Source organism: Procambarus clarkii, chromosome 71 (assembly GCF_040958095.1).
Source record: "Procambarus clarkii isolate CNS0578487 chromosome 71, FALCON_Pclarkii_2.0, whole genome shotgun sequence".
Lineage (NCBI taxonomy): Eukaryota > Metazoa > Arthropoda > Malacostraca > Decapoda > Cambaridae > Procambarus > Procambarus clarkii.
This window is the reverse complement of record NC_091220.1, coordinates 16,202,008-16,221,199: the sequence shown is the minus strand read 5'-3', so window position 1 is coordinate 16,221,199 and position 19,192 is coordinate 16,202,008. Positions and strand designations below refer to the sequence as shown.

The window sequence follows — 19,192 nt, the reverse complement described above, 5'->3', positions numbered from 1 at the left end:
CGCGTTCAAAATGCACTGGTCCTGACACCAGTTACACGTTCAAAATGCACTGGTCCTGTACACCAGTTACACGTTCAAAATGCACTGGTCCTGTACACCAGTTACACGTTCAAAATGCACTGGTCCTGTACACCAGTTACACGTTCAAAATGCGCTGGTCATGGCAGAGTTGCCAGAATCCATATTGCTGAAAGCAGCGAGCTTTAGGGATAAACGTCACGAACTTATAAGTAGCCAAATATGTTTTATAGCAATCGATACCCTTTACATAGTATACAGCCCAACTTATTTAAAAATAGCCCCCTCAAAATTGCAATTAGCAACAGACGTAGCTTCTAATTGGGCAACTTGTGGCACAATCTGGCAACCCTAGGTCCTAAATACTAGTTGACAAAGTCAAGAGGCGAGACCAAAAGGTCAAAGCTGAAATTCTGAAAGCACAATTAGATAAGTACATGCACAATCAAAACAAAATATAATGTATGATTACAACTTACCTGAGCATAATTTGTAATACCAATAGTTCCAGTGTTGCCATTAACAGCAACCCATTCATGCTTGTCAGTATACTTGCGCTCTGAAAAGGTAAACCAGTTTGATTTTTTTTATATATTAAATCCATATACAGTAACCTTCCTTCATCTTATAACAATTTTATAATTCCATCTCTTAACAAGTGAATTTTAATTTCACCTATCCTTACTCTTTAAATATTATACAATTTTCATTTTGTCTACTTTCATTTTTGCCAATTTATATTACATATATAAATTGCAAATATATATATTTGCTCAATACTGTATTAGATATCTCTTGAGGTTATCTCGAGATGATTTCAGAGCCCGTAGCAGCTGTAACTCCCAGGTACCTATTTACTGCTAGGTGAACAGGAGCATCAGGGTGAAAAACTCGGGCCATTTGTTTCCGCCTCCACCGGGGATCGAACCTGGAATCTTAGGACTACAAATCCCAAGCACTGCCCACTCGGCTGTCAAGCCCCTCAGTTTAGTTATATTATTAATATTTTATTTTTAAATCTTATAATGAAGTCAGCCCATTGACATTCACTCAAAACCAAAGGTGGGAACATTAGCGAAATATCAACTATGGTATATATAAAAGTGCCACTCATGCTCATGTGCCACCCACAGCTCTGCTATTCAACAAATCTCTATAGAGCATCCTACTTTTCCTGACATTCTTAAAAAAGCAAGAGTAATGCTAGTTCATAGAGCATATAGCTAATGCTAGTTCATAGAGCATATAGCTGACAAACAATTTCAGACCAATATCAAATTTACCAACACTATAAAAAAAATATTTGAAATTTTTGTTACGAACAGCTCTACTCCTACTTTGTAAAATTCCACACATAGTATAAAGTCCCTGCCAGTTTGGCTTCCTTTCCCAAAGGAAGTTCCATGGGTTTATAACCCTCTGGGTGAAAAAAATATACGTTTTCAGTCCCACACCTTGACTTCTTATAGCCTGGGGTCACAGGGAAGTCGATATCATTTCCGTTTTCATGCTGGTTCTTTGACGGGGAGACCGTATCTAGTGCCAGCTTGGCCAAGAGGCACTGTGGGTTGGAGGGTCTGTGTGTGCTCCTGGCGTGCCATTAGGGTGTGGTGGGCAGCCAACTCCTGCTCTGCCACAAGTCACTCGAAGATGTTTTGCATATTTGCCCATTTGGGTACAAGTTTAGGAAGAGCCCCATCATGTTTTGGCTACCCAGTGCACCGTGTATTGAGTGTGGGGGCTAGTACACACCTCCCTCAGAGACTCCTGCGGCACCCCAGACCTCTGCCTGCCAGCATGTGTGTATTCACCGCAAGGGGCACTCGTTCCGCCAACAGGCGACATTAGTATATTCACACACATCCAAGGCACATCCTGCAGTTCCACTGTGCCTCTTAAATCAGCAATAATAAGTGATAAGAATTATTTGTCAATAGGCAAATGCTGAACATACCCTACACTAAAGTGAGTACGAGCTCCGCCACACATCTCCTCTACATACCAACACCACCAAATACACAGTCTCACCCTCAGCCTCTCCACTTTGACAAACAGGGCTTTATAATAGTGGCTTTAGGCATTGTATGTACTAGCTCTATCTATAAATTCATCAATATCTGTATCACCCCTTGTATGTATGTACTTTACCTAAATAAACATTTGAATTTTTGAGGGCAACACAGGACCCAAAAATCAATGTACAAAACCTATCTAGCCCAACCCATCAAAACCTAACTTAACCTAAACCTATTTGACCTAACATAAGCTAAACCTATATAACCCAACCTATTATAATTTGTCCTAACCTATCAAACCTAACCTAAAGCTATCCATTATAACTTGACCTAACCTAAACCCATCTATATACTATTATAACGTGACCTAACCTAACCTAACCACGGTGGTGTGTAACCCATAGTGAGGAGAGGTGAGGGACAGTGAGGAGAGGTGAGGGACAGTGATGAGAGGTGAGGGACTGTGAGGAAAGGTGAGGGGTAGTGAGGAGAGGTGAAGAGATGAGGAGCAGAGGAGAGGTGAGGGACAGTGAGGGAGAGGTGAGGGACAGTGAGGGAGAGGTGAGGGACAGTGAGGGAGAGGTGAGGGACAGTGAGGGGCAGGTGAGGGACAGTGAGGGACAGTGAGGAGAGGTGAGGGACAGTGAGGGGCAGGTGAGGGACAGGTGACGGCGTGTGTCACCTCACCACCACAGGTGCGGCCCTGACCTCACCTGAGAGGAGGCTGGTGGCGGTACACAGGTGTCTAGGCACAATGTGACCGGCGGGAGTGAGCCTATGGAGAGGGGTGATCTTGGGGACAATAGTACGGAGGCCGTGGAGCACGAGCCGGGCCATGGTGGTGGTGGAGGTGGACAGCAGCAGCAGCAGAAGGCGCAGCAACAGCTGAACTGATCATGCTGCCACTCGCCGCGCATTCCTCATTAATATTTCACCCTCGTACATATTAACCCGCAGCCCAATATTTAGTAAATCATTTATATTATTTGTTAGTAAATTGGTTATGTATGTTTGTTTAAGAGTTTGTTATGATTAGGTACGGTTGTGAGGTTAATATGTTTGTGGCATGGTTGAAGGGGGGACTCATGGCGGCGGGAGAGTTCCGTTATTCTTGTGCTCTAAACTCACTCTCATGCCACTCTCTGACTCCTTCCTTCTTCATACCCGCCCGCCGCTCTTTAACTCTTAATTCTCAGCATCTGTCTACTTGTTTGACATTTAGATTTCATTGTAACAGATACTGTTACAATGCGTAATCATTAGCCGTTGAGATAAAAGACTCGTCCTAGCTACATACAGTACTCACATCTTGATAAAGTACTCAGTCTCCAAGTCTCCGTGTAAATCTTTACATAAAATACATTAGTGTAGGTTTTCATCCTATGTTATTATGTTTGAGAAGACATTAACAATAGTGTCAATTTGCCTGAATTTACCCGATGGCATTTGCTGCTTCGGCGGGTAGGCGGTTCCATAGGTTTATAACTCTGTGGGTAAAAACCCATCTCCTGTTCTCAGTCCTTCATTGTGGCCTGTTGAGCTTGAAACTGTTGTTCCTTGTTTGTGTCACATCTGACCTTTTGAAGAAGTTGTCTTCTTTGAGCAAGTTTTGTTGAAGTTGACCTTCAACCTGTCCAGTAGTGAGAGGTGACTTGTTCTGGAATTGCACCAAGACTGTAATCTTTTGTTGAATTATCTGCATGTCTCTTGCAAATTGTCTATACAGTATACCGAGGTCATAAAAGTATTTGTGTGTACGTCTGATACCATACTACTTATGTAAAGGAGGAAATGTATATGTTTATCTCTCAGAATGTTCAGTAATACGTTTATTGCTTGTGATGTGTGTCTGTAAGTATTAACACGATGTACTGAACGGGGTGAGAATAGCTTGAGCTACCTCATCCCTTTGTGTGTATTTTACCTCAATAAACTTATTTCAATTTAAATTTCTGGAATTATTTTTGTTCCCCGGTGTTGAACTTTCTCCAATCAAGCTGTCTCTCTGAAGATAAGGTCTCCATGCCTGGATGCAGTAACTCAGGTGGGGGCGCACCAAAGATTTACACAATTTAATGACTGCCTTCTTTTCCTTAAAGTCAGAGGTACGTTTTTTTTTCTTACTGCCACTCCCACTTGTGCAACTTTCAGTAAAGAGAGCCACTAAGTGGCCTCGACGAGGACAGGAAGCCGGCGGCTTGTCGAATTAATTATGGATTCTGACTCAAAGATTTTTCATTCATCAATCTGCTGCAAGGTAATGTTAATTTGGTAGTTATGACATGGGTTGTTATATTCCACATGAAGGGTTTTGCATTTTTCAATATTAAAAAGTATTTGCCATCTGTGGATAAATGGTCAGTCAGTCGTTTGTCCGGCTGTTGGTCGTTACCGCATTGGGGGACGACACGTGTTGGCACGAATTGTAAATTATCGACACACCTGTCGTTCAAGAGGTTCAGTTACGTCGGATAATCTTAACAATACTTTGGCACCCCGGGTGCTTTCCCAGGGGATTGTGCCATCAGTGGAACACGAGGCTCGGCATGCAACACCGGAAGGTTCAACGACCCCGGCAGGAGCGCTTACATGCTGACCACTACATAAGAACAAGGTAACTGCAGAACGACGGGAGACATCTCCCATCACGTAGGGTGCAGTCGCACCTTCACAGATCTCCAGTATCATCTATTGATACTGGTAATGGCTCAAAAGAGCCACCACTTATGGGCTATTCATGCCCGTGTCACCTTTTAGGTGGCTTAATCTTCATCAATCAACTGCAGAAGGCTTATTGGCCCATACGAGGCAGCTCCTATTTATAACCTCCCAATCCCACTCATATACATGTCCAACCCATGTTTGAAACAATCGAGCTTCACTGATTACAAGCTTCACTCAACAATCTTTGGACTGTTTGTAATTGATTCCGCACATTCTATTTACCGTGTATGAGGGTTTCATTACGTATTCTGATAGTTCTTCGATTGGTGACGTCTGTTCGCTGGGGGAAAGAAAGCTAGTTACCATGTTCCAGGATGATGGCGCCCCATCCAGCAAACATGGTGTTTTGGAATGCACATCCCTTCTTAAGTTGCAAATCCTTTGCATCTTTCGCCTGTAAGAGCAGGCGGACCTGCACCAAGGCAGGCATGTGGAAGGTTGAGCAGGGAATGAAGGCTTTCAGACTTGAAGTCGATGCACCAGAGGTCTGCAGTCCTGCTTCAGAACCGGGAACAACCAGGACCCACTCTTTAGTGGGTGTCAGTGGGCTTGGCCCACACCTGAGGCCAACCAATCTGCAAGGACCAGATGCAGCACCGGAGAGGAGTCCGAACTAAACAGACCCAATGCCAAAAATGAGGGACCAACCAGCTCCACGGAACACCTTGGGAAACAATCTAAAAAGCCCACAATCTGGCAAAACAGCAATAAGCCCACAATGTTGTACGAAAGAGCCACATTTACTAGGTTGTATGAGAGTAACACCTCCCCATACCCATGTTGTATGTGCACCACACCTCCATGTTTTATGGGAGCCCCATGTCCAGTCTCTTGTATGAGAACATCAAGCCCTTTAAGTTGTATGAGAGCGTCATGGCCTCCACTCCCCCTCATGTTGTGAGAGTGCCATGCCCCCATATTGTAAGAAAGTACCACACATGCCATGTTGTATGATCGTGCCACTCCATGTTCACATGGGTGACATGCTTCCCATGTATGACGGCGTGTGTCACCGTCATTCATGGGATGTATGACGGTGACAGTGATGACATGAGCACTACAACATGAGAGCACTATGCCCTCATGTTGTATGAGAGCTCTGTGCCCCCCTCTTGTATGAGAGTATACCACACCCCTTACGATGTACGAGAGCATCATGGCTTCTCCCCTGCGTGTTGTACGAGTGCCATGCCTCCCATGCTGTATGAGTGTGCCAAGTCCCCATATTGTATGAGAACCCTACACTCCCCATGTGGTATGAGTGTGCCACGTCTGCCAAGTTGTATGATAGGGCCACACCTCCCATGTATGGGAGTGTCATATTGCAGGTTCAACCGTTTCAGGAACTTCAGAGGAAATTATTTGCAAATTTTAAATTGTTAAGAATGGAATTTTTATTAATTTGAAGGATTTCTGTTATAGCAAATGATAATATTGTGGCAGATTGCATCATGGCTTCCTGCCCCATTCAGAGTGGATATGAGTCCATTTGGAAATCTCGTCATCCTGGGGCTAGAATATCTCCGAGGCTGGCAGATGCTTGGCATCTTAATGCCATGCAGAAGGCTATGGGAAATTACAAAGATGCTGGTCAGATAAGTGATTATTGTGCACAGGAAATCTTCTGGTGTACTGTCATGAAAATTTCATCATAGAATGTTGAAATACTGAAGATATATAAAAATATACAACTTGGTAACAGCTGATATTTTTTTCATGTTTTTTGGTAAAAACTTCTTAAATATGCATTAAAATGTTAACATGAATGTGAAGGGAAACACAAACTGGGTTAAAAAAGGCATCAAATCAATTGAGACCTAAACTGAATGTCTGACACTCAGCCATGCTCCTTGCTGCACATAAATGCTCAACTGAATGTACAAGAATGTAACAACTCTTGTATATATCTCAAAAAAAAAAAAAAAAAAAATTGCAAACTTTATTAATAATACTAGTTAATGGCTGGAACATGCTAAGTTTTAACCTCTGGCAAATTAATTTTTTTAACCAAGTTTTGCTATATAAAATTCTCAAACAAATATTTCTTAGATTCTGGTGTCATGCCATAACTTTACATCTCATAATTTTCACTACAGTATTCTTTTTCTGAATTTGTATTATTTCATAACTCGAGCATCATATCACATAATATCTTTGGCACTTCTACTTTCTAAGTTGCTTTGTTTCACGTGCCAATTGGAGTTCCTTTGTTTTTTGGGCAATCCATTTACAACCTTCTTGGAAATCGCAAGAGTGGCACTTCCAAGCATCTTCAATATCAACTCCTTGGCACTCCCTCTCGCCCTTCCAGTAAGTTAGACATTTTGTCATCGTATTTTTCAACCATATATCATCATATTTTACCTTAAACAAAAGAAAATGAGATTAATGTATGTACTTTGTATTAAAAAGATTAGCACACTCGATATGCAACATTAAAAATTAGAGTAATACACTGTGTGTACCAAATAAATTTGTGTAAATTAGGTTTATACTGTATATGTACAGTTCTACATATAAATAGAATGACAACATATTTAGCCTCTCAACATTTGGACAACACTCTTTAAATACAAAAATGGTTGATGACAAGCATTTTTTTTTAATTTGTGAATCTTTTTAGTTCAAAGATACTGTACAGTGTTCTCTTATCTGACCATCAGTTATCTGAATCTTTGGATTAACCCTTGGGTGGTGCAGCTGTTAAATTAATACCCGTCTACACCGCTATGCACAAACAAAAAAAAATCCTTCTAATACTTTATTGGTAAAATGTATTCCCTAATCACAGGAAAACAAAAATCGTATGTGACGTATTTTGGCCGTGATAGGGTGAGAAAATCTGGCATGATACAGGCATTGACCCGATACTTGCCCCGGGGCGGTCTGCACCGCCACAAACATATTATTGCCTAATTATTCAATGTCTTCGATTATTTTTCTCTGGTTTATGCAGTACTATAATATTATTCAATAGTGTATAATGTAATATATCTATATACAGTAATAAAATGTGTGGACCATTGCTATACTGTACTCAAAAATATGATGTGCATATATTGGTGATACTGTACAATTATTATATTCATAGAACAATAAAACAGTGTTTTTGCTGTTATTACAGTGGTGGAATGTCACTTCTGCCACTGAGATTGCTTCACCTAGTAGGTGGAAGACAATCTAAGTGAGATAGCTTCAGAGAGCCTCTAGGGCTCAAAAAGAAAGAGGCCTTTCAGTACAGTGGATTCAATGGTGGTATTATTTTACAAAATATTAGAAATACAGTACATAAATCTAAATAAGACTTACTTCTTCAATCAAGAATGTTTGCTGGTCCTCCTGCCACACATAGTCTATGAAAAGTTGACTAATGAATGGTAAACTTTCTGCAGCTTTCTTCAATTCATCTAAGAGCCGACACAAAGTCCATGGTGTATCTGAAGGATAACATTGTACAATAAGACAAACAGACCATAATTTTCTGCCTTATGTCGAACATTAACTACTGTACATGGTAAATTTAAGAAAACAAAACTTTTCTGTGGAGAGCCTCTTCAGCTCTTCGGGGTGATGAATACCGCCCAGAAAATGGCGTTTCATTACATTCAACGCTGGTTTTTTGTGTATCACTGGAATGAACTGAGGAGCAAGGTGAAAGAAAATAGAAGTTACTGAACTTCCTATACCAGGATGATTCTAAATCAGAAGAGGAACACAATCAAACTTTCAGGGATTTCAAGAGTAAATAAGTATCAGATACAGGTAAATAATTTTGGAAATTGCAGATTATTACATCCAATACAATTAAAACCTTTCCAATAGCTTATGGGCTCACTATAGCTTGTGCTACATGAACATTTCTTTCCGAGTAACTAAATCTAAAACGTTTCCAATAGCTTACGGGCTCACTATAGCCAGTGCTACATGGACATTTCTTTCTGAGTAACTAAATCTAAACAATTTCCAAGAGCCTATTCATATTTCACAATATTAATTAATTCAAGTTATTTGTGTATTTAGATCATACTCCAATTTGTTCTCACCTCATTTTCAATAAGTGTCATGGTCCACTGTCAAGTGCCTTCTTTGCCATTCTCTCCAGTATTCATTCAACATGGCAATGTTATCTTTTAGACATTCCTTAGTCATCCCTCGAGCTATAACTGTAATTCTCCTTGCATATCTTTCTCATATTTTCATTCTTAACTTTAGTTATCCTTTTAATTCCAAAAATAATTTGTTATCTATTAAATTCAACATCATAATTGCTCCTCAAATAGCAACAAAGTGCTGTAGCACTATACAATAAATTAATAATTTTGAGAACACTGAGGTAAAAAGCAAGAAAGTTGTCAAAACCCCTAAAGACAATCCAAAATTGCTCACCTGCAGACCTAGTGAGCTGCATAATAGTCTGCAACTATGTCCCATTGACATACTAGCTTCATAAGGCTGGAGAGGAACCCATAGACAGAGAATCCAGCTCAGAATGGAGAAGCAAAGAGAACTGCTCTCCAGCAGCATGATAGCAAAGACTCGCAATTGAGCCCATACCTTGTAATCTGCAGAGACCAAACCGCAGGCAACAAGGGAATGTGGAGTTGTCATGACCCAACATGGGATAGGGCAGGAGAATTTTTTATCCAATAACTGAATAAATTATTAAGCCACATATTACTTTGCCCTCAACTACTTATAGTTTAAAGACACTCCAAATAAATGCAGTATGCAAACGTATGTAGGAAAATTCTTATTATAGAGGCATAACATTACTGGTACTCACTCTTATCCTCAATATTTAGTAATGATGTTAGACTGCTGCAGATATTTTCTGTCACACTTTCTCCCAAGGTGCGATCAAGATCCAACTGGAGCGTTACTGTGAGACTATGGCGTGGGATGAGGCCACGCACCAGGTCATCAAAAAGGCGCTTGTATAGCATTACCTGTGGACAGGAAAAGACCTAGTGTAACTAGGTGCAAAATTGATAAAATTAGCATTTATTTTCTCATCCTATCTCTTCTGCCTGCCTTTACTACTCTATACAAATTCTTGTATTTTATCATCACAGAGTAACTATCAGCCACTCTTTCAAGATGTACAATTTCTGGAGGAGCCCCAATGACTTCCACCAAACCTTCAGGTTTGATGGTTTCTTGTGGATTTGTTAATCAGCTCAAGAACTGAATTAGGGAGCCGGCCAGGAACCAGGGTCATGCTGCCTGGTGGTGCATTATCACTTGGATTGTCACCTGCTATCTGTGCCTTTGTGTGGGGGAAAGGGGGCCAGGTTTTGGTCCTTGGAAGGCCTAACAGAACTAGTTGCAGCTGATATGACCTTTTAGTACGAGGCAATCTTACGAAGCCACAGGGGCTCCTCCAGAAATAAGCATTTCGCTGCATTGAAAGCTGTGTTTTTCAAAGATTAATGTGCTAGCTTATAAAGAGAAATTTATAGGTAAATTCTTAAATTTACGTAAATTAGTAAATTTAACAACTGCACTGCACCACATTATAATATGGCACTCCTGTGGTGCACCAGAAAAAATTATTTCCAAACAATTATTTTCTTTTCTTATTTATTAAAATGTATTCTCTGATCATGGGAAAAAAACAAAATTGTATGCAAAATACTTTACCCATGATGAAGCAGAGAAGTTGAGCAATTTATGAGTGCTCAGTGAGTAGGTGCTTGAGACACTTACCCAAGTGACCCTGTGGCGTGGCAGCTGCCACTAATATAATTTTACATAATTATTTAAATGTCTCTCCTCAGTTTTTTCTCCAATTTTTGTGTTGTTTTTTGTTGTGGTGCCGTGGCCTTTAGCTGCACAGTGATGCTGTTAGCTCCTGCTGCATGTTCCCACCTTGGTCACTCTCTCAGTACTGAGGCTCTCACAGCCAGAAGGGATGCGGACGATTGTTCTTAAAGATTGCATCTGTTTACTAGAATCTCGAGGCACAGGATGCGAGTCCTGTGTACCCACAGGAGTTTTGAATCATTCCCTATGTCTAAAAGCACCGGTGGTGCTATGCGCACCACCGGTCTAGTGCTTTAAGGCGCTATGTGCAGTGCAGTGGTTAACCATCAAATGAAAGCTAAACAAATATTTTATTGACTAACCTGAGCATTGTGTGTAACCTTTTGAGCTTTACCTGGAGGCTTCTGAATTTTTCTTGTCTTCAAGTCCACAATGTCCAGATTAAAGGTTTCTCTGTCTACCCTTACTTCATCTATTTTGCCCAATATAAAAATGCCATCCACAACCCCGAAGATTGGAACTTCACGGTGTGTTATTGATGACATGGTTAAAATACTCTTTAATACTATCAGAAGATTAATCACCTGCAAAATGAAACACAATTATAAAATATTTTAAAATTTAAAGAATAATTTTTACTAGATAACTAAGTATTTCCTCTACACAAAATCAGATACACAAAACCAGATAATCAGTCACACGTTTCATGGCAATTGTAATAACGTAATGTTTATTACATTACAACCAGTAGAAACACTTGCTGCTCCACCTATAAAACCCCAAAGATCATGACAGGTATACTCTAGAGCAACCATTCGAGCATAAGCCACAACACCACAAACGAGTAAACTAACCCAAAGCCGCCATCACCTGTAGAGCCTCGTCACTATAAAATCAATTAAACAATACCAAAAGACAGGATCTTTTACTAAAATAGAGGGCCAATGATTCCACACATCACAGGTCTCAGGCTTATTGTTCCTGGCACAACAAATTCTTATTATTATATCTGTGTGGAGCTATAGTTCCAGAGCCTCGTCACTATAAAATCAATTAAGCAATACCAAAAGACAGGATCTTTAACTAAAATAGAGAACTAATGATTCCACACATCACAGGTCTCGGGCTTATTGTTCCTGACACAACAAATTCTTATTATTATATCTGTGTGGAGCTATAGTTTGGCACCACCAGAAAAGAAGACTCCAGAGACACTTAAATTTACATTGAGCAATGTTTTTCATGACCTCAACTCACAAAGTGAGGGTTTACTGTATTTACTTTATAGCACAGAACATCTTTATATATGTTCATTTCTTTTATTGGCATTGATGGCACAAAAAAGAACAAATATTCTTACCTTGATTGCAAATATGTCTTCACTTGATGTAACTTTAACATTTACATAATCTTGAACTTCCAATTCTGGAAAAAAAAACTTTGAATGTAATGAAATGGTCATTTCTGGTATGGCCCTTAATTCTTATTTTGTTAAAATGTATTCTCTGATTATAGTGGGAAAAAAATTGTATGTGACAAACTTTACCAGTGATGGTAAAGTGTCTAGCTCTCTACGCTAGGCACTGATCTAGCCAAGCCTGAGGGAGATGCACCAGGCTTTGCAAGAAACTGCCAAAATTGCCTTCGCAAGGATAAGTTCCAGTTATTGCACTATGGGAAAAATTAAAATGTCAAAACAGATTCCACTTACAAAACATAGTCAAACCACAGAATTTAAAGAAAAAGCAATGTAAAAGATTTAGGTGTAATCATTAATCATTTTGGAAGCTCATACAACAATCCCATGCTCTCTACACCTCTGTGAGGAGGCCAGGGGCTCTGGTCCTTGGTAGAACATACAGGACTCCTTTGGCTAAAGACTCGGTAGGGAGGGAGCCTTCTCAGTGAGAAAACTTCAGAGAGCCACCATTCACCTTCTCCAGAAATACTGAACGTGTATCCTGAGAATTTTATTACTAGTACTTCGTTCAGTGTGCCATGAATTGAATATTTTGGGTTAACAAGGTAGGTGCAGACACCTGGTGGCATTCAGAGGTAGTGGTCATAATTAATTAGCAATAAGCAGAGTAATATTTGGAAGTCCATCTGAGGCAGAGGACTGCTTGAAGTAGGTTTCAGAGTGTACATGAATGAGTCTTCTAAGGTCATTGGTTGGATGGAGAAAATGGTGAATGTTGTTTAATAAGATTCCTGATGTGTCAGAAAATATAAGTTGAACTGGCCTAGCTGTTTTGTGGCCACATCCTCATAAGAGTAGGACACTGCTATTAGATTTCCCAAGGGATGCCTAGATTATAGCCTAACATAACAAATTTCTACAGAATTCCTCTAATAGGAATATTTTATACTGTACTATTTGAATTAGAAAGTTTCAATGTTAATACAGTACTGTTAAATATTTGTTTATAGTTACATTAATTAATCTTTAGCATACCTCGTGCTAAATGCAGTTCTGATCCTTTGGTCACCTGTTTTGGTTCCGGGATAATGATATCGGGTGGCATGGTTAAACAGTACTCCATCTGTTGCTCACACCACATTTGTTTGGAAAAGTCAGACACCCACAGGTATCCTCCTCTCAGAGATTCTATTGGAGGTAAAGGCTTATCTTTGGCTGAAAATACAGTAAAGTATTATTAAAATAATGAAATTAATGACAAACATGATTAAACTATAATAATTTAATTTCTAATGGTGTTACTCCTATGAGGACAGGTTAAAGGAACTAAACCTCACAATCTTCAAGAGAAAAATAAAACAGAAGGATTATGATCACTACATACAAGAAACTGAGGGGGATAGACAAGGTGGAAATAAACAGCCTATTTAAATTAAGAGAGAGGAGAACACATTGACACTGGTGAATAGCTGGATATGCAATGGAATCAGGGATGCAAATAAATTCTCGGACTCTGTACAGGTTGTCAGCAAGAGAAAAACATTAAAAAGTTGTTGAAGCCATTTTTGTCAAGAACTTCAAGAAAAATCAAGAGTTGAATGCAATGAAACACTGTCAGGACTCAAAGAATGTACAAACTGGCATACCTAAATCACTGGAATTGCATCACGCCTCTGAGACTCACACTGACCTATTAGGAGCCAGTACCAGAATCTAGCTTCCTCTATGAGGTGAGGAGAGCTTGAGGGAACAGGGATTTGCCTAAACCCACCAGAAAGGTTAGGAGAAACAAATCAAGTGACTGCTTTAAGCAAATAAATGAGCCAGGAGGCAAACAAGGCAGTTAATCATTGCCATGGTTGAACAACACCAACCTTAACACTTCAACTGGGGACAACTTCTTGAACATCAATCAAGAACTTCATGTCTGTCACCACCCTGGTGGTGGCAGACATAAATAACTTTAAATGTAAGGTGTTCATAGTGCCACCATTCCCTGCGCCTCTCTGAGGGGGCCAGGTTCTGCCTCATGGTCCTTGGTAGGCCACCAAGAACTGTGAATGATAGCACCTAGTAGTATGGCATTGATTCAGTGTGATAGCTTCGGGGAGCCACCGGCATTCACCCAGAAATTGGCATTTCATTATACTCAATGTTAATTTTCTCGGTGGAGCCCCTTGTGTCTCCTTGTAGTTATTTACCCACGGAGAAGGAACCAAAACGAGCACCAACCAGGAAGGAGGGACAATGAAGAAAAACAATGTTTTATACACGCAGAAATCACAATAGCGTGATACATCAAACCATCGAGGTTCGAACCCTCAGCACAACCCTTATGGATTTGTTCAATGTTTTAGTTTTAATTAAAATTTAAAAAATACAAAGAATAATAAATTAAGTTAGTTTTACTCAAATTAAATTTTATTTAAATCATATGTAAAGTTATGGAAAGCTTTACCATTCCATAATAAAAAGTTGTGAAAAATATATAATTTCAGGAGGATTCAGTTTGTTAGGTAACTTTGCGTATTAAGTATAAGATATACAGAATTATTAGAATTATTATATACAGTATATACATATACAATACTAGAATTCACTTCATTAATTTTGCTATGATATTAAAACATGATATAATCAAATATAATTAGATATACTGTAATCAGTTATAATAATCAGATATATAATCAGATATAATAATCAGATATATAATCAGATATAATAATCAGATATACAATCAACTGCTTGCACAAGTTCGCTGAGTGTAATACTGTACCTAGCAAGCTTTCATCAGCTTTAAGACTTTTTACGCACAACTCACTTTCAACCCGACTCGAACTCCCAGAATTATGTCGTTTCTTTGCTGTTTGAGTAGGTGCATCCATTGCTGCTTGCTCGAATGCTTGTTCTGAAAAGTAGAAAGCCTACAGTATTGTATTTTTGTATTATAATTATAAATACATAATAGCTAGCTCTTACAGTAACCCCGTAATGGGAGTAAGAGCTCACTATATAGTCCCTTTTATTCACTTGTACTGGGAATATTCCCTTATACTACATCTGGGATCCTCTCGGACGTAGGTTCGAACCCTCATCATGGCTCTTGAGGATTTGTTCCCTTATACTGTATTTAGCCTCTCAGCTGTGCCTCATGACAGCAGGCAGAAGATGGGGGCAAAGACATTCTGCACCTGCCTGAGGTGCAGGTGCAGGTGAAGGTGTGCACAATTAGCCCCTGCTATTGCTTTGCTCTTCAACAAGTCACTTGAATTCCAAACCTTTCCAGATATTCTAAAAAAAGCGAGAGTAACGCCTGTCCACAAATGTGGTGATCTCACAGATGTTAACAACTACAGACCTATATCAATCCTGCCAAACTTGTCAAAATTTTTTGAAAAACTAATCTATAAGCAGCTTTACTCATATCTAGCCAAACTCAATATACTTAGCCCTTGCCAATATGGCTTCAGACCCAAAAAAAGCACTAACGATGCACTTATTAGTATGCTTAACTCGATTCATACAGCTCTTGATAAAAATGAGTTCCCTGTTGGGTTATTTGTGGACCTGCGTAAAGTTTTTGATACTGTCAACCACCAAAACCTTCTTCTTAAATTACATCATTATGGAGTCAGAGGACACTCCCTACAATACCTCAAATCCTACCTTACTGACAGGCTCCAATATGTTTCTGTGAATAATACAATTTCTCCCACCCTACCCATCAACATTGGTGTTCCTCAGGGCAGCATACTTGGCCCTCTCCTCTTTCTCATCTACATTAATGACCTTCCAAATGCCTCCCAACACCTCAAACCAATTCTATTTGCTGACGACACAACCTTCATTTACTCCAGTCCTGACCCCCTTGCTCTAAATGCCACAGTAAATACTGAGCTAAATAAAGTCCATCTTTGGCTAACTGCCAACAAACTCACCCTTAACATTGACAAAACTTTCTATATTCTGTTTGGCAATAAATCCTCTAATCAAATAAATCTCAAAATAAACAATACCCAAATTTGTAACAAATTAGATGGCAAATTCCTTGGCATTCTCATTGACCACAAGCTGAATTTCCAGGGACACATTCTAAATATATCTAAAAAAGTTTAAAAAACTGTGGGCATTCTTTCTAAGATCAGATATTATGTACCACGCCCTGTTCTGGTGACTCTCTATTACTCCCTTATCTATCCATATCTCAACTATGGTATTTGTGCTTGGGGCTCTACTACCCAAAATCACTTACGTCCTCTAATTACTCAACACAAAGCTGCTATTAGGACAATATCCAACTCTGGCCCCAGACATCACTCGGTACCCCTACTCAAATCTCTGAATATGTTAGACATTAAGTCACTGCACATTCTCTCATGTGTATTATACATATATAAAACGCTAAACTATAATGCCAATCCTGATCTCAAAAGCTTCATAGAAGGTTGTAACAGAACCCATGAGCACCACACCAGAAATAAATACAGTTTTGATATTCCTAGAGTACGACTTAATCAAACTAGAAATGCTCTACAAATCAAGGGGCCCAGAATGTGGAATGACCTTCCCAACCATGTTAAAGACTGTACCTCTCTCAACCAGTTTAAGTTAAAAATGAAGCTATACCTAATAAATTCCCTGTAACCTACCATACCCTTTTATAGTCAACCAATGTCTGTTTTTTTTTTTAAAGAGCGCTGTTTGTCGACATAATTGTATTTGTGCTGCTTTTTCATCTATGTTTTCATTTCTTGTTTTCATTCTACTCATTATGCTCAATTAGTATTAAGCTTGTCATTTAAGTTTATCATGCCCGAAACGCTTTGCGTAATAGTGGCTTTAGGCATTGTATGTACTAGCTCTACCTATAAGTCAACCAATCTTTGTAAAAATTTATTGTATGTATGTACCTTACCTAAATAAACATTTTATTTTATTTTTTTTTTTTTAGTCCTCTCACCACATCAAGGCAGCACCATGAGGGGGTAGGCTAGGCTAGGCTAAGTTTAGTTAGGCTAGGTTACGAGAGCTAAGGCTAGGCTAGACTAGGTAAGGTTTGGTTAGCTTAGATTTTCCAGAACCAAGTCAACTCAGGAGCGGTCCGTCTAATTACCACAAGCTACACAAGCTTCAGAAAGCTTCCTGGCAATACGTTAGTAATGAATAAATATGATATATTTACTCATTATAATGTTGGTGCTGAATGTACAACACGAAAAAACATAATTTTAATCTGAAAAAGTATCTTTTTATAAAGAAATTAGGCGAAAATAAAAAGCTGGTGACGCCAAATCAAGTCGACGATCCAAGCGTCGGTTAGGTTAGGTTAGGTTAGGTTTGGTTTGGTTAAGTTAGGTTAGGTTAGGTTAGGATAGGTTAGGATAGGTTAGGTTAGGTTAGGTTAGGTTAGGTTAGGTCAGCCTAACCTAACATATCATATTTATTCATTACTAACGTATTGCCAGGAAGCTTTCTGAAGCTTGTGTAGCTTGTGGTAGCTTGTGGTAATTAGACGGACCCCTCAGGAATGGTTGAGGGCCTCAGGGCTAACAGTGCAAACCAGACACGACAGGACTGATCTCATCGAAACTTTTAAAATACTGAACAATTTGGAGGATATTGAACCAGACAACGTCATCAGGTCAGATGTAACACAAACAAGGAGCTCAACAAGCCACAATAATGAAGGACTGAGAACAGGAGATGCTTTTCCACCCACAGGGTTATAAACCAATGGAACCGCTTACCCGCCGAAGCCGTAAATGACAAAACTGTGTTAAGCTTTAAAATCCAACCGAAAATGATCTGGACAAATGGGTGGGACCTTTCACAAGCCGCCGGCTTCCTGTCCTCATTAAGACCACTAGTATTAGTGGCCCTCAGGTAAATTCAGATAAATTTCATAGAGTTCAAGTTACATTACACTTCAGCGGCAACCTAAAAACAGGATTTTTCAAGACCAATACACGTAATTTTTGCCAAATCATTATATCGTCATTTTTTCACATACTTAATTAATAAAAAAAAATAAAACATGTATAAGTTAATTTAAATAAGACGATTATTACCCAAATTGACGGCCAAAATATCATCATCAGTGATGTCTCCCCAGTCAGCGTCGGAACTTGCCATTGTTCAGCAATTAATGTGTGTCACAAGTCTTTACCATTAAGTAAAGATATCAAATGTTCTCCAAAACACTTTTGACTGTTATTTGTTCTCCCTGTGAGGCGTAGTAGTTCTTCGGTTCTTGAGGTCGAGTGGCTTCTCTCCGGAACCTGCTGACCCTCTAGTGTATATGTACTAGAGGGAGCATGACGACATACACATGAGACGGGTGCGGTCTATGAATTATATCTTACCTTAATAATAATAATAATAACTCATAATAACGTTCTTATTCATCCTTTGAGTGGTAGTTTATTGCGTTTCCCTTAATTACTCATCCTAGTTTGTTGAGTTAACTGCTCAACAAACTAGGACAAGCAGTTAACCAGTTAACTGCTCGTTCTGTGACTGCTAGTTAGTTCCCCTTAATCTTGTTGTTAGTGGTAGTTTATTGTGCTCCACTTATTATTCATCCAATGAGTGATAGTTTGTTACTTTCTTGTACACCCCTTAATTACTCATCCCAGCTGAGATTGATAGAGTTTGTGTTTCACTTAATTACTCATCCTGTGAGTGCTAGTTTGCTCTTGTGGAGTATGTGTTAGTTACTCATCTTGTGAATGGTAGTTTGTGTTCCTCTTACTCATCTTGTGAATGGTAGTTTGTGTTCTTACTCATCTTGTGAATGGTAGTTTGTGTTCTTCTTACTCATCTTGTGAATGGTAGTTTGTGTTCTTCTTACTCATCTTGTGAATGGTAGTTTGTGTTCCTCTTACTCATCTTGTGAATGGTAGTTTGTGTTCTTCTTACTCATCTTGTGAATGGTAGTGTCTGTGTTCCTCTTACCTAGTGAATGGTAGTTTTTGTTTTCCTCTTACTCATCTAGCTGTTACCTGAGTTGACCTGAGGGCCACTAACACTAGTGGCCTCAGCAGATGGAAGCCTGCAGCTCAAAGGTCCCCCCATTTGCCCTGATGATTTTTTTCCAGCTGGATATTAAAAGTTAACACAGTTTTGGCATTTACGGCTTAGGCGGGTAGGCGGTTCCATGGGTTTATAACCCTGTGGGTGGAAAAGCATCTCCTGTTCTCAGTCCTTTATTGTGGCTTGTTGAGCTTGATCCCATTGCTTCTTGTTTGTGTTA

The 19,192-nt window shown here is 39.4% G+C and overlaps 2 protein-coding genes across 5 annotated transcripts in view; both read right to left on the bottom strand.

The window, feature by feature from the left end:
* The window catches only part of ppl (glycine cleavage system H protein, mitochondrial), a 13,908-nt gene extending 10,955 nt beyond the window's left edge, over positions 1 to 2,953 (bottom strand). Inside the window, exons 1-2 of the mRNA XM_045726308.2 lie at positions 2,747 to 2,953; positions 498 to 577 (exon numbers count right to left, since the gene is read on the bottom strand). Coding sequence (XP_045582264.1) covers positions 498 to 577; positions 2,747 to 2,870 — 204 coding nt within the window. The 5' untranslated portion in view covers positions 2,871 to 2,953. The remainder of the gene's footprint in view (positions 1 to 497; positions 578 to 2,746) is intronic.
* A 3,173-nt stretch (positions 2,954 to 6,126) lies between these two features.
* Positions 6,127 to 18,245, bottom strand: LOC123745600 (exonuclease V). 4 transcript variants are annotated; one of them, XM_045726304.2, is made up of 8 exons: positions 18,009 to 18,245; positions 14,717 to 14,848; positions 12,976 to 13,155; positions 11,881 to 11,945; positions 10,883 to 11,104; positions 9,541 to 9,703; positions 8,067 to 8,194; positions 6,127 to 7,121 (listed from the first exon to the last, which is right to left on the bottom strand). In XM_045726304.2, the coding sequence occupies exons 1-8, from the start codon at positions 18,070 to 18,072 to the stop codon at positions 6,921 to 6,923; spliced, it is 1,155 nt and encodes a 384-aa protein (XP_045582260.2). In that variant the 5' UTR covers positions 18,073 to 18,245; the 3' UTR covers positions 6,127 to 6,920. The 4 variants fall into 4 exon arrangements, with proteins under 4 accessions (XP_045582260.2, XP_045582261.2, XP_045582262.2 ...); XM_045726305.2 differs by having other exon boundaries at positions 14,762 to 14,848; XM_045726306.2 differs by lacking the exon at positions 18,009 to 18,245 and adding an exon at positions 17,688 to 17,866.
* Positions 18,246 to 19,192: the final 947 nt, after the last annotated feature.